Below are 22,119 nucleotides of genomic sequence, written 5' to 3' on the forward strand. Positions count from 1 at the left end.
TTTCGTATTTGTGGAAAGTAAATGTGCTGCTTTAAAAATGTGTAGTATTGGCAATACCTATAAAAATGTCTAACCAATGTACTATACACTTGAAACTAATAATAAAATAAAATGCTAAAAAATGTGCAATACGGAGATGTAAAGTACAGCATAGGGAATATAGTCAATAATATTGTAATAACCATGTATTGCATCAGATGGGTACTAGACTTATCAGGGTGATCACTTCATAAGTTATATAAATGTCTAATAACCATGTTGCCCACCTGAAACGAATATATCGTGTATGTTAACTGTAATTGAAAAATAAAAAAATTAAAAATAATTAAAAATGTGCAAAAAGCTATAGAATGCTTATAAAACCATGAGACAATGATGTAAAAATCTCAATTACTGTTATTTTCAAGAAGAAAGTAAAAACATAGGTGTGACAACTATTGTGATCACAGGTAGAAATCTTCTTTCCATTAAACATTATTGCTCAGGCATTCTAGAATGTAGTAGATGTGATAATCCCTTCATTGTTTAGACTCACAGGTTTCCATGATCTTTCGCTGCAGGTCCAATGCACCATCAATAGTCCTATCTATATTTAAAAGACAAGATTAAAAAAGAAAGATATCTTTTAGTATCCAACACTGCTATTTAAATTTTCTGTACTAGGCTAAAATCCTAGGTATCTGAGATTTGTGGCCTTGGTGAAGAACTCCCTTTCTTCTCCACAGAAGTGGGCTATGGGTTTTCTTACCTTTGCCTGGAGGCCAAGGACTAGCCTTGCTCAGCATTATTGCCCTACCCTGCTCGCCCTTTCTAGCCTGGATGATATGGGCATAGGGATCATCCCTCAGCCAGGCTTGCAATTCTGCCCTCTCCTGACAGAGAAATCACTGATGTCACTAGTCCAGCAATGAAAAATTCTCAACTCTCAGAACAAACTTCATACAAGATCAAGTGTTAAAAATAATTTCATTAAATAATTTGAAAATAATAGTATTATTTTGTATCTTGTAAAATTACTGGCATGACGTGTATAGCTAGGCTTTGGCAGACAAAGTGAATTCATCAACAGCTGAAGTCATGATAAAGGTGAAAGCATCATAATGGATATGTTTGTGGTGGAGTGTGGTGATGGTTCCTTGGGTGAATACTTCTCCAAACTCAAGTTATACACATGAAATATGAAATTTTTGGTGTCAATCATACCTCAATAAAGTGGTTTAAAAAAACGAAAATATCTCCTGTTCATCAAAATTTTATATGGTAGGTATCATGCTTTTTATCTACTTTCTTTTAATCTTCTTGACAATCCTGTGAGGCATTATTATCATTCCCATTCTGCAGATGAGAATCCGAGTTTCTAAGAGGTTGAGTGCCAAAGCCTATAAAGCTCTTTGTAAGTTGTAGGATTTGATCCCAGGCCTGCTTGACTCCAAAGCATGGGCTCTTAACCACTACATTACAATGCCCTCCTGCTTCCCACGATGGCATAAAGGATTATAGGCACAAAAAGTAGAGGATATTGTGTCTATCTCAGAAATTACACGTTTTTAAGAAAAACGAGACTTTAGGGTATGCTGTCAAGCCAAATACTATCATAAATGAATAAGACTTGGGTCCCCTGAAGGTGTGTTATCCGGAAGTTTTGGGTTTTGGTTTCCTCACCCACAACGACAATTAAAAGAAAAAAGCAGCAAAACTAGAACTTTAGGGAAGAGGGGCTAAATTTTTGAAGTAGATAGCAGAACAATTTGGGGGTGGGCAAATCTGTGAAAGCGTTTTTAAATTATCTTTATCTAGTGGTAGTTTGTTTCAGCTGCGGTAACAGCACGATTCAATTGCCTTCTTTAAATACTTCACGTGTCTGTTACCCGACCCGCACGAAACCCGTGCATGCGCACTCCCGGACCTTACAGTGCCGCGTCTGTTTGCGCCTGCGCAGCGCTCCGCAGTGGCGATTACGAACTTTTTGACTTTTTCATTCATTGTTCAAAACGAAGCCTTTTAATACATGACGGACACAGTGCCACGCCACGCATTAGTCATAGGAGAAAAGGTGAGTGGTGACGATCTGGGGACTGAGTTCTCACCTGGTTACCTTTGCCTTATGGAATAACGTGGCCGACGGCTCTTTTTGTCCCTTTACTAAGCCACACTCAGCCAAAGCGGAGAACAAAGACAGAGAAACCGCCAAAATAGACGGACCGTAAGCAAAAAGCTCCTTTCCCCCAATGCCTCTAAAAACTTCGGTCCCTCAGATTTAGCTGTCTCCGAGTTCCCGCCATTTCCTCCTCGCGTCGGCACCCTCTCAGTTGTCAGGGTGGAAGGGTTTCCGGTATGTACCGGAAGTTCCCTCTAGGAACAGTTTTCCCTCCAGCCGAGGCTCCGGCGGAAGACGCCCCGCCGGGAATCTCCTAGGTAACGTCGGTCGCTGTGACGTCACTGGGAGTAGTTGCGTGGGTCCGACGTTGCCCGCGCGCAGGCGCAGAGCGGACCGGTGGGCACTACATTTCCCAGGAGCCCTCGGGTCAGGGGCGGGCTCCGGCCGGAGGCGGTGGTTGTGGCGGCTCTTTCGTAAATGCGGCGGCGACTCCGGCTTCGGTTTGAGCGGACTGCGAGCGGTAATTCGCGGGCGAAGGGAGCCGGGCAGCGGGAACTGAGAGGCGAGGACCGGCTCCAGGCCTCGGGCGAGTGTGGTGGGCTCCGGGAGACGTCAGGCCGTGGCAACACCTGTTCCAGGTTAATGCTGTTTTGCGGGGAGCCTGCATTTGTCACCGCTGTGGTCTTGGCGGTACTGTAAGCTGATGTCAAGGCGAACGGGACGCTGGCTGCTCGAGAAGAGGGCGCAAAGCGGCCTTGCTTTCTGTCCCCCGCAAGGGCCGGCCTCTTGCACTGTGTCCAGGTGCTTGTCTTCAAAGCTGCGCTGGAGTCGTGGCTTTCCGGGAGGTGCGTTTTGGGGGAGATAAACACCTCCCAGACCAACTCGTTACTTCTCACAGTCTCACGGCTTCGAGTTGACTGCTTGTGTCCACTTTTCCCCCTCAGGGTGCAGAGAATTTACCCCCGCCCCCAACTGCTTTAAAGAATGTTTATGGAGCACTCTTTGGAGCCTTCAAAGCTGTCTGTTTCGGGGTAATTTTGAGATCTGGAAAAGCTGAGTTCACATACTAATCGGTTCCAGGCATTTTGCTAGATGACACTGTTCTAGGATTCTGCTTCAGAAAATGGAGAAGTATCTTCAGTGTGTGCCGTACAGTGCAATGAAGCAACAAGGGAAACAAATCGCTTGTTTAAAATTCCATTAAATCCAGATTTTTGACCTAATAAAATGACATCATCTGTCTTTAGTTCTTCAGTTACCTTAGCCACATTTCAAGTGCTCTATAGGCATATGTGAGTAGTTGAGTGCCATATTGGACAACGCAGGTCTATGTAATTGTAACTTTTGTCTTTCTTGCTCTGTCTCTTATGCACTGCTCTGCACTTTGTTAGTTGACAGTATATCTTGGATGTATTCAATATTTCCATATCAGCACTTAATGAACTTGTTCTCTTTAACAGCTGCCTAATATGAATACCATAATTAGCTGGTCCCAAGTTAATGGACATTTAAGTTACTTTCAGTTTATTACAAATGCAAACGTGTGCCAGTATAGCACAAAATTGATGAGTCAAAGTTTCTGTGCATTTACAGTTTAGATAGATGTAGTCAAATTCCCCTCCAAAAAAGGTAGTTTTGTTCCCAAGTAAAACTTCATGAAAGAGTTTCTTTTTTCCACAGAGTGTTATCAAATTTTTAGTCTTTGCCCACTGAGTGTGTAAAAAAAAAAAATGATATGTTGTTACTTCTTTAATTTCTATTCATTTGAGTCAGGATGAGCCTAGTTTAATGTTTGGGCATCTGTTTTTTCTTGTATGTCTTTTGTATACTTACATTTCTTAGACACTAGATTATGAAGCTAAGTACATGTTTGTGTGCCTTCAAATTGCCATTTTTTATTTCCCCTTTGTTTATATATATTTTGTTGTATTGATAAAGTCAAGATTCACGACTGAAAAATAGTGAGATGCCATGTCACTTTGGTACTAGATCTCTCATCTCTCAAAGACATGGCTGTAGTAGTTCTCCCCTCTTTCCATCATCAGCTTTTATTTTTTCTGTCTTAAAAAAAAAATCTATCCTGCTTCTCTGTGCAGCCACTATTCTGCTGATTTCCTTTTATGACAAAACTCCTGGAAAGACTTAGTGACTTAGTATACTCACTGTCTCCAATTTCTTGTTCTCTCATGTATCCCCTCCATTCAAACTTTTGCCCCCTCCTCAAGCTTCTCTCATGGAAGTTATGACCTTTGCTTTGCTAAATTCTAAAGTCAGTTCTCAGATTCCTCACTTGTAATCTATTAACAGCGTTAGCACAGCCCTTTATTCCCTGAAACACTTTCTTCACTTGGTTTCAAGGACACTACACTTTTTACATCTCTTTTGTCTCCCTCAGCCCCTTAGTGATCTCATCCAGTGTCTTTACCATCTGTACGGTGGGGATACCCACATTTGTGCTTCACAGCCTTGGCCTCAGCGTAAATTACATTCTTGTGCCCAGCTCACCACATGCTGTCTCTACTGGCATGTCTGATAGGCATCTTAAAATGTCCTAAATTCAACGCTCAATCCCTTAGCACCCCCAAACCTGTTTTGTCCCATTTTCCACACTTCAGTTAATGGCAAATCAGTTCTTCTAGTTGCTAAGCCAGAAAATTTTAAGTTCTATTAGGGGGAAGATCCCAGTGACCCCTGGAGGTTCCGTAGACAATAAAGAGGGCTATTATCTAGTCTGAGCGTATGAGGTTCAAAACGGGGTGCTCTTTGTGGTAAAGGAAGAGAAAATAATCTAGAAGCAAAAAAGAACAAGAAGGAAAGCATACTCTACTTCTAGGCCCAGCGGTGCAAGGATATGGGCTACAGAGGAAGAAATGTTCTCAGGAAGATGAGAGAAGAGGTTAAGGACAGTAGGAGATTTTGCTAATGATGACAGTGAGTGTTTTGGCATTGAGGATGCTTGCGAGAGAGAGACAGAATAAGGCGTGTGCATAGAGATTAGAGTGTAAGAGATAAAGCATGGCTTGGGAGCCAGGGCCTTCTCATGGTGACTGATGTAAACAGGCTTGAGTCAGTCCTGGAGAATTCATGATGGGTAGTGGATTTCCAGAGGACTGGGGCATCGGCGAGGGCAGCCTGCAGACTGAGCGGCTGGGTCTTACTCTGCCCTTCACAGCTGCACCACTTGCTCCTTATCCTCCACCAGACCCTTAATTTTATCCTCTAAGTGAAGACTCTTCACCCCATCTAAATTTAAAGTCTCCTTCCCCCTCGTGGCTTTTATTTTTCTCCCTAGCACTTACTGTTTAACATGTTGTGTAATTTACTGTCATGTGTGCGCATTTTCCCCACTAGACTGACTTAATTGGCATATACCCAGTGCCGAAAACAGTATCTGGTACAACGTAAGAAATCAGTAAATGTTTGTTGTGTAACATCAGACTTTGTGAAGTCCCATTTAAATTTGTTACACAGTGACAGTTACACTAGGAAATTGGTTATTTCAGAGTGGGATTCATACAGCATAGCTATCCTATGGTATGAACCAATGTAATTTTTATTGTTGAACATTGAATGAAAACAATATGATATTGGATTTGTCTTCAATAGTATAACCTTAGTTGTGATTTAACTTTAACTTCAGAAAACAATGATCAAGTTTCTCCTTCCTGCCGGGGATGGATGGGTGGTGGATATACAGATATCTTCAAGGAACTCACAGCTGGGTAGATTATGGACACAAAAGCAAAATGCCACTAACGATGGGATGAGTGCCAAAATAGCGCTGCCAGAGACCTCTGGGAGCCCAGATGAGGGACTGCCTGGTGGGCGAGGGGTTAGAAGAGAGCGAGGGAGAAAGGGACAGTGAGAAACAGGTAAAGCCATGGGCTGGTGGTGACTTTTGTCCTGGAAATATAGCTGGGCAAAGAAGCAATGTTAGACTAGGGCCAGAAACATAAGGTGCTTAATGTGGGAAATGTCTGGTATTGATGGTGGTTTTTTTCATTTGGTAATCAAATAACTTTGAAGGTGCTTTAGCTCCCATAGTTTTAGGTCAACTCATCTAGCACTTGTATAAAATCATTAGCAATTAATGATTAGATCAGAAGGTGACTTAGGTTTTTGATCCACCCAATTCGGATATTTAGGACTTAAAAAACATGCAGCTTAATGCCTAACTGCTAGTTAAAATCTTTTGCATATGAAATATTTAGTAGATTTTTGTGCTAGATCTAAGCTTGGGTAGAACAGCTTTAACTAATACTTTGTGTTGGCTGCTTCTTTCTACAGGTGTTGGAGATTAATAGCTCTTAGCTTTTGCGTTATTTATATACAATAGTGTCTGTCACTGGCCTAAAATGTTCCTGATGCCAACCTCTTCAGAGTTAGACAGTGGGCAGAACTTCTTAACCCAGTGGATGACCAATCCTTCTCGGGCTGGAGTCATATTAAATCGTGGATTTCCTATTTTGGAAGCAGACGAAGAGAAGCGAGCAAGTGTGAACACTTCCACTGGCTTTCCTGTTAAAGCCACACATTTTTCAAATAGCTTCAGTTTTGTAAATGAAGAAGATTCACTTCATGAAGAACAGAAGTCGGAGTCTAACAGCCCTTACAAACTACAGTCAGATACATCTGAAACGCATGCAGTCTTTCCTTTACCTAAAGAGGGACCACAACCAGTGTCGTGTCAGGATGCTCCTGCACCCTGGGAAGTTAACAAAAGTGACTTTATCTCAGATCTTGCTGGTGAATTCAAAGATGTGGCTTATAAAGACCCGCTTTTTAAAAAGTTTGAACAGGTACAGTAGGGTTTGGCCTGATACATATTTGTGTTATTGCAGGTTTTTGTTTATGATGAAAAGTCACCAGTTTTAGGTCCTCTTGTTTCTTCCCCTTTATTGTGAAATGCTCAAAATACCAAATTTTGCTTTTTGTCTAATAATGAAACATTTAAACATGCTTAATGCGTAAGATAATATAACTCTTAAGGTAACATCTTTAAATTTCTACCTCATTTGGTAAAAACAAAATTAGAAATGGTTGATCAGATATTAGGGGGAAAAGTTGGTCATACATGTACGGGTACCTATCCTATTTTAAGAACCAAAGGATTTATATGACTCTTAGTCGAGATAGTTAATATAAAAACTTGGAGTTTAGAGTTTTGGTGGCAGATTTAGTTACTTAGAGATCCCTCTTTGAAACTCTTTATTAGGGAAGATATGGGGAGGTAGGTGGGAGGGAGTAAGAAAAGTGTCAGGAGCAAAGGTCCATAATGAAATGTAACGTGAGTTTAATAAAGGTAACTTTACATTTAAAAAGCTGAAAGAAGTGCAACAGAAGAAGCAGGAACAACTGAAGAGGCAGCAGCTGGAGCAGCTGCAAAGACTCATGGAAGAACAGGAGAAGCTGCTGATTTTGGCATCTGGGCCGCACACTCCCCCGGGTGCTTCTGCCTGCCCGGGGCCTTCAGGTAGGCAGTGCTTACCTTCTCACCTTGAGTTGTTGGGCATGTTCTTTCTGTTTTTGTATCATATGTTGCAAACTTCAATTTCTTTCGTGGCCAGGCAGGTAACTGTGCAATGGTGGTATCATATAATTGAGACATGTGGAAGCTGTGCTATTGTGCTATTCTGGAGCATTCACATCCTGCTTAAAGGCATTCACATTTATATAAAATAGAACTTAGAAAGATCTAGTAGAATAAAAGCTCTAGAGCTCGGTTGGCCTAAGGCTCCTCCTGGTTTACGACCCCTGCCTGATGAATGAAAAACTTGCCTGGAGCAGAGAAGTAAATATGTATAGAAGCCACCCTTCTCAGCCGAAGAACCATACCAGAAATATTGTCTGTCGCAGTATGACAGAATTCTTTTGTCATATGCTAGATCAGTTAATAGCATGTATGTGCTTATCGGGAGGAAAACCTGTTGAAATGGGATCTGGAGCAGTGAGTAGTTCTGAGATTTTTTGACCATGCTGCTTAGAAATGAAAACATTTTAAATCATGAGTCATAATTTCAAAGAAATTTCATAAACCCGTCCTTATTGGTGTGCCTGGCATGTAGCAAGGATATTTTCTATTTTGTTTATTTTTGTCAAAAAAAAAAAAAAATGCAGTTGTGACTTGTTCCCTCTGATGATAGAATTACTAGTGGATTGTGTTCCACAGTTTTAAAAACTGATCTGGGGCAGCATGTGTGCTGCTTGATGCTACCTTTGAAGAGACACACTTTGCTGATTCAGGAAAGCACCTGTCTTGTTGAGAGATTGCACGGAACTTTGAGACTACAAAGAAAAGATGTTGACAGATGCATGTGTTAAGTGTGGCTGGATGGGACTCGGAGTGGTGGTGGTGGTGGGAATGGGAGGTGTAGCAAATGAAGAATGGTTTAGGGAGTTGGGATGTTTATCGTAGAGTTTAGCAGGGGTCCCCAGCCCCCGGGCCTTGGACCTGTACCAGTCATGGGCTGTTAGGACCTGGGCCACACAGCAGGAGGTGAGCAGTAGCAAAGCTTCATCTGTGTTTGCAGCTGCTCCCCAGTGCCAGCATCACTGCCTCAGCTCCACCGCAGATCATCAGGCATCAGATTCTCATAGGAGCACCAGTCCCCGGTGCCAAAAAGGTTGGGGACCGTTGGAGTATAAAGAACATAGTGTGTTTCTTGAATTAGTTGAATGGTTCGAGATTCCTTTGTGGCACCAGGGATCGGCTGCAAATACTGATGAGGCTTCGCTTGCTCTCCACTGCTCCCCTCCTGCTGTGCGAACAGGTTCCTAACAGGCCACGGACCAGTACCAGCCCGGGGGTTGGGGACCCCTGCTTTATGGAATCCATAAGAAGAATCATCAAGATCACCTAAATAACAGCCCGTGATACTTTTTAAGGTAGAAATCACCATTAGAGCAATAGGGAAGCAGATTTCTAAGTTACTAGTATGAGAACTCACCCTGTTCAGTGTGGATGGGCACTTTAGGGAAGTGGTGCTCATGCTTTTTGGCCTCAAGACCCCTTAGCACTCTTAAGCTTTGAGGACCCCAAGAGCTTTTTTATATAGGCTATAGCTATTGATATTTCTTGTATTAGAAATTAAAATTGAGAAATTTAGGAACTAATTCATTTAAAATATTAACTAATTATATATTATCATAAGTAATTTTTTATAATGAAAAAACTTCTAAAAAATTATAAGAATGGTACCATTTTGTATTTTTGAAAATAACTTCTGGCTTGAAAACTCAGCTGAGTCTCATGTCTATTTCTGCATTATCACTTGAATTATGTTGTTTTAGTTCAAGTATATGAAAAAGAAATCCAGCCTCACGTGGATATGTAATTGGAATAAGGAGGGAGGAGTGTTTCAATAGCCTTTTCAGATGATTGTGGTTATTTCTTTAATACTGTACCCAAACTCAACAAATGGTTCTTTCTTAGTGGTTATTCACAGGATGGAATCTGAAATGATACTAATGAATTTTTCATACTCTATTACATTAAAATATATTGGAATTTTGGCATGAATAAATCATCTTGCATGATTTGGTAAAATAATATTTAGATAAGGAATGTATTATAGAGTTAAGGAAGGTCGAACCTGATATTCAATGAGGATCTACATGAATTCAGTTTTATTTGTTGATTAGGAGTGAGGTAGGTGGGTGTAAGAGGTGGGTACCATGGCTGTTTACGAAACACTTCCCACAGTGTCTTCACGTCTAAGTTTAGTTGAGGCAATCAAGGAGAACTGAGGGGTAGTAGCAGAGTTTTGAGGGACTGTCGCAGGAGGCAGATGGCTGGTGTTACCCCCTCTAAGAATTATATCTTAGAGGTACATAGAAAGGGACTCTCTCTGGTTATTCAGTTATTTCAAAAGCTGAGACTCAAGAAAAAAAACAGGCAAAAAGTAATACAGGAAATTTAGAAACTACAGACAGATACAAGACAAAAGTCACCCATAATTCTACCACCTGAAGATACCAAAATGTCAGCGTTATCCAAGGGGAAGATACTTTATCTGCCGTGACCCAGAGCACGACCGTTAGGAGACAGTTCAGATTGTTGAGCTGTGTGCGTTGGTGCTGCCTGTCCAACTGTGTATCCTGGGCTGCGGAGTGGACCACGCGGTAGTGCTGCCATGGGTGGCGCTCGAGTGGCCTCGTGCCCACTGTCCGCACCTGAGTTGTGGTATAAACATGTTCTTAATAGAAATTCTGCAGGGGTTGCTTTGGACTTTTAAAATTTCATGATTTTGTTAAACACAGTTTCCTAATATAAAGAGGAAAAAATGCTTTTAGCATTTTGGAGGAGACTTTGTGGTAGGCTCACTAACAAGCAGAAGAGAACGCGTTGCAGGGAGATGTCTCCAAATCAGCTTTGTCGGTTTTCTTCAACAAGGTTCCACTCCACCGCCTGATGGTCTGAGCCAGAAGCCCAGGTCCCCAGGAAATTCAGCCTCTGTGGAGATGCCTGCACCCGCCTTACCTACCCATGTCTGCCAGAGTCAAACCCCAGAGCAAACATCCAGTGAACACAACAGCTTCGGTAGAACTGCTCATCAAAGTTTTGTCTCAACTTCAAAAAGGGGTGCTTCTCCCAGTTTGTTCTCTGAAGCACAGTATCAAGAAGCACCTGTGGGAAAGAGGGATTTGGAGGAAGAAAAACGTATCCATCCTGTTGTAGTAGGTGAGTTACTTATACTTCTCTCTTCTGTGCTTAACCAAGAGTGTTGCCAAGTTGTCCTGAGATGGGAATAGTCCCTTCTGCGCTTTTCCCCTGTCCCCTTGCCTAGAAGCGTGAGGCCCTACACGCTGCACAGCCACCGAACCTGGATAGACCAGGACCTGGACACAGCATGTGGCTTTCCAAGGACTGCCGCAGTCCATGCTGGCGTCAGTTCTGTGGGCACCATTTTTCTTGAGAACTAGTTGGAGGTTGATGTAAAACATGTGTGGTATGGTGGGGTGCATGATGGAAAGTGTAAAGTGTGAGAAATGGATTGGTGATGGCAGTTATAAAAAATGCTCCAAACCCAGAGACGTGGTTCGTCTGCACCGTACCCCTGTGTTCCCAGCACCCAGCACGTTCCTGCCACTGAACTGGCACTCAGGGTTTGCTGGTCTAACTCACGGGGCTCCCACGCCATTCCTGGTATGTTTTTTTCCTGCGTGTTCTTTGTTTTTCTGCGCTGCCCCTATTTCCAAATTTTATAATCATAGACTATTGTATAATAAGCTGTATTCTTTCCCATTCAGCATGGAAAATGCTCGTGGTACGTCCCGTGTCTTTATAACCATGATTTTAATGCTCGCCATCATTATGCTAGTCAGGTAGTAATGTCAGTGTTTAACATTCTTTGCAGTAGTGCTAAGTGCTTTCCAGTATTTTAATCTTTAATTTAATTTTTAATTTTAATGGTGTTCTCATGAATATGTTCTTTTGAGCTAACAGTGAAAATTATAGCTACTATGATGAAAGGTGTCTGTGCTTACTGCTTAGGATTGGCCACCTTTGTGCATGATACCTCATTCCCAAGTTAGAGTAAATCCTTGGTGTGGAAGGTCAAAAGTCTTTCTGGTTTTTTAAACAGTACATTCCCTGACCTTTTATTTTAGAAAATTTAAAACATCTAGAAAAGTTGAAAGACCCTGCAGTGATTAGCGGTGTGCCCACCACTTAGATTGAACAGTTAATTTTTTGCCGTGTTTACTTTGTATGTTTGTGCATGTATATATATGTATGTATACAAACACACAGACACCTTTATCTGTATCTCTGTCTACATCTATATATAGTTTGCAGGTAATGTGCAGATGTTATATCATTTCAAATATTCTAGCATGCATCGAGTAAAAAAGAGGACATTTTTCTGTATAACCACAATACTGTTATACCTAGGGACATTAACCATAGTTTTGTAATATTTAAGTTTATTTTAGAGTTCCTTTTATTATACCAAAATGTCTTTTAAAGTTTTCTTTTTAAAGAAAACAGGATTCAATCAAGTTCATGTATTACATTCAGGAATTTGTTTTAACTATTGTTTTTTAATTTAGAAAAGCCCACAGTTCCCCCCGACCAATAACATTAACCTTTTGAAAAATGTTGTGTTTTAATTAGGGTTTTGTAGTTTTCTTTATCATCTTAAAGAAATTCTTGAGAGTTCTGAAATCTTTGGTATACTGTACTTTTAACCAATTTTTTTTTAGCATAGTAACTTGTAAAATTATTCTAATTTTTATCATAGGTGGAGGTATTTTACCATGTTGGGAGAAAATGACGGAACAGATTGAGGAAGGGAACGATGTAAACTTTAAAAAAACCGGTGATTCCTCAGAAGTGGTTAATATTGAAGAAAGGTATCATCTATGTTAAAGGGAATAAGAAATGTGGTAATTTAATGTCATAGCCAGCCATTATTATTGAGCACTTCTTTGTTTGAATGATTCACAATTTTCCTGTTTTTGCTTGAACATGCTTTTATGTATGAGGTGAAGATATAGCCTGTCACATTCTGTCAACAGCAGGAAGAGGTTGGGGAGATATATCAGTTTAAGTCCTCTGACATTGTATTGGACGAACTGAGCAGAGTTTTCTTACCTAAGAAAAATAACTGGATAAGATTATTCTCTCAAATTGGTAAATCTTATTTTGGGGAAGAGAAAAACAAATTAAATATTGGAGTCTCACATTTGGTGTTACTTATAAATTATAGTCATGTAAATCTGGTTACAAAATTAAAATTTTTTATGACAGATTAAATACCAACTTGAAATAGTTTATTATTTTCTTAAGTATTTGAAATATTTTAATAAATGTTAAGGATGGGCAAATGGCTTTTGATCATTGCTCTGCTTACAGTAAGGGTCTTTTTCTTCATTAAAGAATGTGTAATGAACTATTTTTGAAACAGATTTTAAAGTTATATAAAGAACATGTTACTTTAGAAGTTAACCTAAGGTCAACAGATGGACCTCAGGACGGTGTTTTCCAGAATGTGTAGAGTGCTGTATATTCTTGCGCTTTGGGAGACGGAGCAGGACTGTAGCTTTTGTTAAATTCTTGGGTCTGTGGCTTTGGACGTGGCTGGTTTCCAGTGTGGTCAGGCACACTAAATGCCAAGTGTCCACATTGTGACTTGCATGTGAAGTAACTTTATTTTTGTGGTTATAGGCCCATTAAAGCTGCTGTCAGAGACAGGAAGCAGACGTTTGAAGATTACGTGGAAGAACAAATTCGGCTGGAAGAACAAGAACTGAAACAGAGACAGCTAAGGGTTAGTTTAGCATTTCCATGATTTTGCTTAACTTACCCAAAGCTTTTTGAGATTAATAACTTGCTTTAAAAATAACTGATACTATGCGGATATACCAGAATTAATTCAGATATGTTCTTTATTTTAGGTAGCAGAAGGGTCATCACTAACCAAAGTGAAACCAAAACAACCATTTTTAAAACGAGGAGAAGGTTTGGCTAGATTTAGTAATGCTAAATCTAAGTTTCAGAAAGGGAGAGAAAATAAACTAGTGACTACTCAGAGCATTTCAGAGGATCCACCAGTGTTTAAAACAGACAGACAACCATTCCAGCGGAAAACTGCGCTTCTAAATAAAGAACCGTGTGCAGAGAACCCTCCTGCCAAGAAGAACAATAACGCTAGAACCAAGAGTGGTTCTGCCACAGTGAGTCAGAAGCCAAAAGAGCTTCAGAGTAGTGACAGGAAAGGTCTCTGCCCGTCAGGATGGAAGATCCTGGCAGGGAAGAAACGCAATGGGCAGTTTAGAGACCATATCAAATTAGGAAAAGCAGAATCTAAGTGTAGTGTACCCGAGTGTGCAAAACCTTGCGACATCAGTTGCAGAGTCTGGAATAAGAGCCGGGGTAAGGAGGGACTTACTGTCTCACCGGAGCTGGTCAGCCACGCGGCCTCTGAGGGCCCGGTGAGCAAGACTGCAAAAGAGTCAGGGTCTTCTCTCGATGCTTCTCTTCAGAGGAAGTTAGAGAGCTGGGAGCGAGAGAAGGAAAAGGAAAATTTGGAATTGGATGAATTTCTGTTTTTAGAACAAGCTGCTGATGAAATATCATTTTCCAGTAATTCTTCATTTGTACTAAAGATCTTACAGAGGGACCAGCAGACTTGCCAAAGTCGCCGGCTGTCTTCTACCCCTGTCAAAACTGTGCGGCAGCAAAAGACAACACGGGGTCCCAGTAGTCATTGTGACCAGGAGGCGGGGCCAGGCCATGCTGAGCAACGTGGACGTGAGGGCGAGTGTGAGGGCGCAGCCAGGCAGCTAGCTTCAGCGTCCTCACCGGATGGACGGGGGGAGCAGTCCTGTAAAGTCAGGAGGAAAATGTTGCAGGTGAGCACCCCAGAAAACCAGACGAGGTGGGAGGCCAGTGATGAGGACGGTGTTACGAGCAGTGACACTGGCTCTGAGGAGCAGCTGGACATTACCATAAAACTGTCAGCTGAGGGAAATGAAAGGACCACCAGCGGCAGAGAGGATAGCCCACAAGTCTGTGATGGCAAGGGACCTCCCAGGGATGCTGGGACTCAGGAAGAGGATAAAAGGAGAGATGCTGACTTAGATTTGTCCGATAAAGATTATAGCAGTGAGGAGTCCATTGGATCAGAAAGCTTGGAAAATAAAGGTTCTGAGTCCTCAAGAAGACCCTCGTCTACAAGTACAAGCAGAATCGACTTCGATGATGAAAGAACTTGGACCGACCTTGAAGAGAATTCATTTAAACATGATATCTGTGGGAGCGAAGCCATTGATGGGACTGTCCAGACAGCCTGCCCTCGTAAGAGTGACGCGTGTCTCCTGGACAGGACGGTGAGAAGGAAGGCCACACCGGTCAGGCGGGAGGGCATGAGCCAGTCCCGCAGGAGCGTCAGTCCCCCTGCATCGGACCTGATGATGAGGTTCTTCCCGTCTCTGAGACCCAAGCCCAAACCCAAACCTGATTCACATGTGGGAAATGAACCCCAGCTAAACAGTCAAGACCAGCCCCTCGGTAAGTTGGAGCATTAGAAAATATGTGTCAGAATGTTAAAAATTGAACGTTTACTTTATCGGTATGTTGTCAGAATGCTTAAAATCCTAACCTTTCTGGTTGCTCAGTAGAAGTCTTAGTAGATAATTTGTTAAAATTTGGTTTATTTTGGGGGGGTCTAAATAATGTAAATAGTCACTATTATAAGAGATTGAGATAAATTGTGATTTCAGATTTTTCAAATTTAAGCTTGTTTTATTTCCAAGGCTTTAAAATTAATTACTTACAAAATGAGATAACATTTAAGTTTCTTTTACAGCCAGAGAGTACTCAATTTATGGTTTGGGTTACTGTGAAGGGAACATGGTATATGCACACTTTAATGACTGTTTTCACCTAATTCTTTTACTAACTCGTGCATTACTTTGCTAAATACGACCAGGAAGTTTCTTTCCTTCCCTAGACCTGGTCTCCCAGTCCCTTTCTCCAGAAACACCAGCATTCCTAATTTATTTGCATGTTCTAGAAACATTTGTTCATTGAGAACATATGTGTGAGTGTTCATTGAGAACATAATCTCCTTTGTACACAAATGTAAACGTGATTTTTCTATAACGTTCTGCACCTTGTAATATTTTGAAGATTGTTCTAACACACACATCTGCCTCACTCCAGTTAATGGTTGTGTGTATTCAGTTGGTGTGATACGCTTTTTAAACTTATATTGAAAAACCATTTTTATTCTATCATGTTATAAATTCTGAATGCCTAACGAAGCAAAGCACAGATGCTTTAAAAATATAAATTAGAACAAGCTGTTTAAACAAATACTCTGAATTTAAAAGGAGTACTTTTTGCAGAAAATTTGGAAGTTTAAAAAGTATGGAAACAGCATGCTAAGTGCCAATCAATAGATGATTGGATAAAGAAGTTGGGGTACATGTACCAGCAGTCCCCAACCTTTGTGGCATCAGGGTCTGGTGCTACTATGAGAATCTGATGCCTGATGATCTGAGGCAGAGCTGAGGCAGTGATGCTGGCTCTGGGGAGCGGCTGCAGATACAGATGAAGCTTTGCTCACTTGCCAGCCGCTCACCTCCTGCTGTGTGGTCCTGTTCCTAACAGGCCACAGAAGGTATGGTTCGCAGCCTGGGGGTTGGGGAATCCTGATATATACAATGGAATATTACTCAGCTATTAAAAAAAAAAAAGAAAGAAATGTTACCATTTGCAGCAACGTGGATGGACCTAGAGGGTATTAGCTAAGTGAAATAAGTCAGAGCAAAACAAATAGTCTGATTTCACTTAATGTGGAAACTAAAGGACAAAATAAACTAACAAAATGGAAACAGACTCATAGATACAGAGAATAAGCTGGTGATTGTCAGAGGGGCAGGTGATTAGGAGACTGGGAAAAAAGGAGAGAGTCTTAAAAAGTACAAATCAGCAGTTACAAAACAGTCACGGGGATTTGGAGTACAGCACAGGGAACACAGTCACTAACATTGTAATGATTGTGGTGCCAGGTGTGGACGAGACTGTACGGGGGAGGGGAGGGGCAGGGAATCCCTCTAAAACTATATAAATGTCTAATTGCTATGTTATACACCCGAAACTAATATAAAACAATGTTGAGTGTCAACTCCAATTGAAAAATAAAAATTGAAAGCAAAATGTTTAGAACAACCATCTGTTGAGGACTAGTGAAATAAATTATAATACAACCATAAAAAAGCTATAGAAGAGAAAATGTTTATAACCGAATTACCCAAAGGCAACTATGATATCATTTTGAGATATTTCCATTCAGTCGTTTTTCCTATGTATTTTAGTATCGTAAAGACATATAACTTGCCTTATCCTTTTTGACCAGGAGTATAACATGCATTGACCATGTTATTAAACCCTTTATGTACTTTAAAAATGGTTGTAGAGCATAATAGGAATGTAGCATAGTTTTATTCAGTAATTATCTTAGCGTTGGACAGTAAAATTATTTTTTACTATTAGAAATATCACTGCAATGAATATTTCTGTGCAAAACTATTTGTATGATTTTACAAGTTATTTAACTAGATTTTTAGAAGTAGAATAGGACAAAGAGTAGATTTGTGTATTTTAGTCTTGTGCTATAAATCAGATTTCGTTTCTAAAAGGGCAGTTAAAGAACAGAAGCATTAGCTATTTTACTGCCTTACGTAGCCAATTTGAAATGGAAAAACGTCTTAATTTGTATTTCTTTGATTAGTGTGGGTAAACTTTGATTTTGATGTTGATTAGTGCTCTTGTAAATTACTCATGTTCTTAAGCTATTTTTATATATTGGCTTTTTAAAAATTTTATTTGAATGGTTCTTTTTAAATATATAATATTAATTTATTATGAGATTGGTATTCTTATAAGATAGAATAATTTGATTTTTTCCTACATTTAGATTGGTTTCATCTGGAAAATTAAGCCAATAAAATTAAAAATTTTTCTTTAAATTTGTTTTTGGAAGCATTGTTTCTATGCATTTTAGTAGGGATTTACCATATTTTTGGCTCTTAGTGTTCATAGCTAGTGTGTTTGCTGTTGAAGGCCTTTTGTCAAGTTCAATATTTATGGCCTATTTTGTAGGTGACAGTGTTCGATCTCAAGTTTTGAGAGAGAAAGTTATTGAATTGGAAATGGAAATAGAAAAATTTAAAGCTGAGAACACATCTTTAGGTAAACTTCGCATTGAACGAGAAAGTGCCTTGGAAAAACTCAGGTAAGTTTGCATCAGTAAGTTGGGGAGAAGTGTAGTGATTCAGTCATATCTTTAAGATTATATCTAAAATATTTGAAACAATTTTTATAAATTCTACAATATAAATGGAAAGGAAGTGAAATCTGTACCACGTATGTATTTTTTAATTAATTAAAATAACCCACGCGGTCAGAGATCTGTTGAAAGGGGACTCTTAGTGATGAGGTGATGATTGAAATTCGAAAGACAGTCTGGAGTTAGGGTACCAGTGCGGCCCTGGCAAGCGTGCTAGTGTCCTACGGCTCCGTAACGACGTGGGCATGCACCAGTTCCTTAAAGAAGCCTGCCTCTTCAGTGGCTGTCTTCAATCTTGAGCCTCATGGGGGTTTCTCTTCCTCCTACTTGGGTTCTAGAGCTTCCACAAAAACACTTTTGTCTGTAGATGGATTATTGTTTATGTGGGGGGATGTGAGCCAGCACCTCTAGTCCACCATCTTGCTGATGTCGCTAGCTCTCTGCTCTGAACACGGCATCCAGGATGAAGCTGGGTTGTGAGGCCCCTCTGATCAACATTCTCCTACACTAAATACTAAAGTCTGTAAGGCCCCAGTTAATCTGGCCCCATTTCTTTTGTTTTTACATTACCTCCTATCGTTTCTGGTGCTCGCTGTTTCAGCCACACTGGTCTCCAGGTTGTTCTTCGAACACTTCGGGGTTTGGTATGAGGTGTTCCCTCTGCCTGAACTCTTTTGTCCAAATATCCGTATGCTGTTTTCTCACTTTCTTCGGGCTTTGCTTCCAATATCTCAGCAAGGTGACCCCATCTGTAGCTGTAATATCCTGTCCTGATATTTCCTAACCTCATTTTTTGCTCTGTTTCTCTTTAGCACTTCTAATGTTCCGTTCACTTTACTTATTTATCTTATTATTGCCTGTCTGTCCCACTAGAATGTAAGAATCTTCCTGGGAGCAAGCATGTATATTTTATTCTCTGTGGTTCCTCCAGCCCTTAGTGTATAGTACTTGATCCATGGGTGCCCCTGGGTGCTTGCTGGAGGAGTGCTTTGAGTTGACTCATTCCAGTGCTACGGACTGAAGATGGAGTCACCAAGACTACTGGCTCCTCAATTTCAGGCTGTCACTGGCGTTCCATTTCAGTACAACGTGTGGATTATTGTAATGAGATGGTCCCCTTAGATGATAACATGGTTTGGTCATTTTAGGAAAGAAATTGCAGACTTTGAACAACAGAAAGCAAAAGAATTGGCTCGAATAGAAGAGTTTAAAAAGGAGGAAATGAGGAAGTTACAAAAGGAACGCAAAGTTTTTGAAAAGTATACTACAGTTGCAAGAACTTTTCCAGATAAAAAGGAACGTGAAGAAATACAGGTATGCCGGTTCTTTACATTCTGCTTGTGTACGTTAGTAAAGACGACCGTCTTATAAGAACCTCAGTTATTTGTTGTGTCAAAGAGAAATTGACTCAGCAGATCATCTGGCTGAGATACCACGTCAGGAGCATCAGGAGCATCTTTTGTAGTCCGATTTCTAAAGGGTAAATTTTGTTATTTTCTTAGTAAAGGCCTCCAAGGAAAAAAAAATCATAATAATGATATGAACGAATGAACAGGCTGAGAGTTGAGAATTCACCAGTGTAATGTGTTGTTAATGGGTTTGACCCACGAAACGACAAATACTGTTAGTTTTGTTCATTTATAATAATTTAAGGCCCATATACTAACTAGGTGTTAATTCTAAAACTTAAAAACTGATAGGCCAAATTATTAGTCCTGTTCATTTCAAAATTAGAAATGGACATGATCAAAGGAATGTACTGAAAAAGAACGAATGTATTTCTAGCTAAAACTAGAAAAAACGTAGGTGAATATATTCATGGCATTGGCATATGCAGAGATTCCTAAGAGAAGACAAAGAGCTAAGTATAAAAGAAAAAATGGATATATTGTACATCATCAACAGTAAAATTTTAGCTTACCAAAAAAAATGTTTTCAATGATTATCCATTGCTTTTCACATCAAATGCAAACTCACATTCCACTTCCATGTTGAGGGGACCGGTATTTTTCAGTTCCTTCCTTTCCCGTGTAGTTCACCATCTTTGCACTATCTCATCTGCATGCCATGTTGAGTAGGATCTTTAATTCTCTCTCTTTTTTTTTTTTTTGGTGGAGAGAAACACAGGCCATGTTTTGGTTAATGCTCGGCTTATTAAATCTAATATGTTAAATTTTAACAATCTATTAAAATTTTTATTTCAAAAAAAAAAAAAAGTGCAGTGAAACCTCTCCCTGTCGCCCTCGCTCTGGCACCTAATTCTTCATAATTTACTTGACTGAACAGTTATGTTGCTTCCGTCCTTTTCCTACCCTGAATAACCATGTCCATTCATCATGTCACAGTCATTGTTCTGCCTCGTCCTTCGCCCGGTTACTGAGCACTTGCGACGTAGCCGGCACGAGCCAGGCATGCAGGAGTGAACACAATTTGTCCTTGCCCCGTGTAGCTTACAGACTCACGTACGCTGTAGAGGAAATCCCTGCAAGTGACGAAGTTGATGGGTTATAAGCGGGGTGGTTTGTACCTTGGCAGATAGTGCCAGATTATCTCTTCATGTGCCAGTTTTTAATTCTGCTAGCAATTATTGGAGTGTTTTTTGCTTTTTGCCTGCTTGATAAAAAGATTAAAAATTGACATTAAACTTAATTGAATTTCTTTCAAAAAATCTACAATATAGATTATAGATTGTTATAAAAACATAAATATAGCATGCTTTTTTGTGAACACTTCAAAAACTTTAAACAATAGTTAAAACCAAATCCAGCTATTGGAAAACTTGTTACTAAATTTAAAACCATAATCTATTCTAAAATATCTGCACAATGGGTTTGTCATTTCGTTTTTATTGTTCGAGTCTTCTAAGAGTAGTGAAATACTTTCTTTGATACCTTGCTATGTTATGAAACTCTTACCAGACCCAAAAGGAGAAAACCAGCCTCCTCAGACCACCCGGGATTCCAAGATTGATTCTCACCTCCCCCTCCTTCTCGCAGCTCAGGACTCGGCTATTTTCACATAGAACAACCTTGCTTATTGGGATTCTGCTTTCTTGTGTGCGAATAACATATAGATTTTACTGTACGGCAGCCTGGTGCCTTTCCTGCAAAAAAGTATCCTCTTATTCTCTAAGCCTGTTCTGTCTAGTCAGCTAGTCATTGGCCACATGTGGCTATTTACATTTAATTGAAATTCGGTTTCGTGGTCACATTAGCTTCATGTCAAGTGCTCAGCAGTGGTGTGTGGCTGATAGCCATCACGCTGGGCACTGCAGGGCCGGGCTACAAGGCCGTTGCGGAGCGTTCTGGTCAGTGCTGGTGTAGAGGCCTCAGCCCCGGGGAGGGGTTGGGGAGCCAAATTTCCTCCTCAGGAAGTCAATCTGTCTCCTACCTTCGCAGCTTACTTCGAGCCCTTCTCTGCTTTGTTAGTGTTGATTTAAGTCTTGGACCCTTTCAGAGGTCTTGGTTTTGTGTGTGACCGTGGGTATTCACCAGTTCTTCCTGTTTTGGGTACAGTTCCTTTTTCTTAAATTAGTTGGCTTATTCGGAGTTTTCTAAATTTACTTTTCTTCTACCACTGTGCAAATACATACTTTAAAAACAGATATATACTTAATAGGAAACAGACATTTGTTGATACACTTCCATTTTTTAAATCATAAGATTAAAGAAATAGTACAGGCATACTTGGAGATATACCGAGTTTGGTTCCAGATCACCTTAATAAAGTGAATGTTACAGTTTGGGAGTCATACAAAGATGTTGGTTTCCCAGTACATTAAAATACTACGTTACACCAAACTGTAGTCTGTTAAATGTGCAGTAGGATTATGTCTGTAAAAACAACGTACCTACCCTAACTAAAAGCACTTCATTTCTAAAAAATGCTGACCATCACCTGAGCCTTCAGCGAGTCATAGCGCCTTTGCTGGTGGAGGGTCTTGCCTCCGCGTTGGTGGCTGCTGACGGCTGGGGTGGCTGTGGCAATTCCTTAAGACAATGAAGTCTGCTGCCCTGGCTTTTTCATGAAGTTTCTCTGCAGCACGCGATGCTGCTCGACAGCATTTTACCCCGAGAACTTCCTTCAACACTGGAGTCCGTCCTCTCAAACCCTGCCGCGCTTCATCGACAAAGTCTGCGTCATATTCTCAGTCCTGTGTCATCACTTCAGCAGTCTTCACGGCATCCTCACCAGGAGCTTTCATCTCAAGAAACCACTTTGCTC

The 22,119-nt window shown here is 40.5% G+C and overlaps 2 protein-coding genes across 8 annotated transcripts in view; one reads left to right on the forward strand and one right to left on the reverse strand.

Moving 5' to 3' along the window:
* The window catches only part of PARP4 (poly(ADP-ribose) polymerase family member 4), a 71,750-nt gene extending 69,420 nt beyond the window's left edge, over window positions 1-2,330 (reverse strand). For both annotated transcript variants that reach the window (XM_015592416.2, XM_025049540.1), the window contains exons 1-2: window positions 2,088-2,330; window positions 536-586 (exon numbers count right to left, since the gene is read on the reverse strand). The gene's annotated coding sequence lies outside the window, so the exon portion shown is untranslated. The remainder of the gene's footprint in view (window positions 1-535; window positions 587-2,087) is intronic.
* Window positions 1,901-22,119, forward strand: part of CENPJ (centromere protein J) — a 39,305-nt gene continuing 19,086 nt past the window's right edge. For 3 of the 6 annotated variants that reach the window (XM_015592419.2, XM_015592423.2, XM_015592422.2), the window contains exons 1-9: window positions 2,525-2,943; window positions 6,386-6,897; window positions 7,421-7,571; window positions 10,491-10,778; window positions 12,340-12,451; window positions 13,266-13,368; window positions 13,496-15,110; window positions 17,709-17,841; window positions 19,044-19,209. In XM_015592419.2, the coding sequence (XP_015447905.1) occupies window positions 6,454-6,897; window positions 7,421-7,571; window positions 10,491-10,778; window positions 12,340-12,451; window positions 13,266-13,368; window positions 13,496-15,110; window positions 17,709-17,841; window positions 19,044-19,209 (3,012 nt within the window). In that variant the 5' untranslated portion in view covers window positions 2,525-2,943; window positions 6,386-6,453. Of the gene's footprint in view, window positions 2,054-2,505; window positions 2,944-6,385; window positions 6,898-7,420; window positions 7,572-10,490; window positions 10,779-12,339; window positions 12,452-13,265; window positions 13,369-13,495; window positions 15,111-17,708; window positions 17,842-19,043; window positions 19,210-22,119 lie in introns of those variants that run through there. The other 3 variants (XM_015592421.2, XM_006915838.3, XM_015592420.2) reach the window with 3 other exon arrangements.

The sequence above is a fragment of the Pteropus alecto genome, unplaced genomic scaffold (assembly GCF_000325575.1).
Source record: "Pteropus alecto unplaced genomic scaffold, ASM32557v1 scaffold16, whole genome shotgun sequence".
NCBI lineage: Eukaryota > Metazoa > Chordata > Mammalia > Chiroptera > Pteropodidae > Pteropus > Pteropus alecto.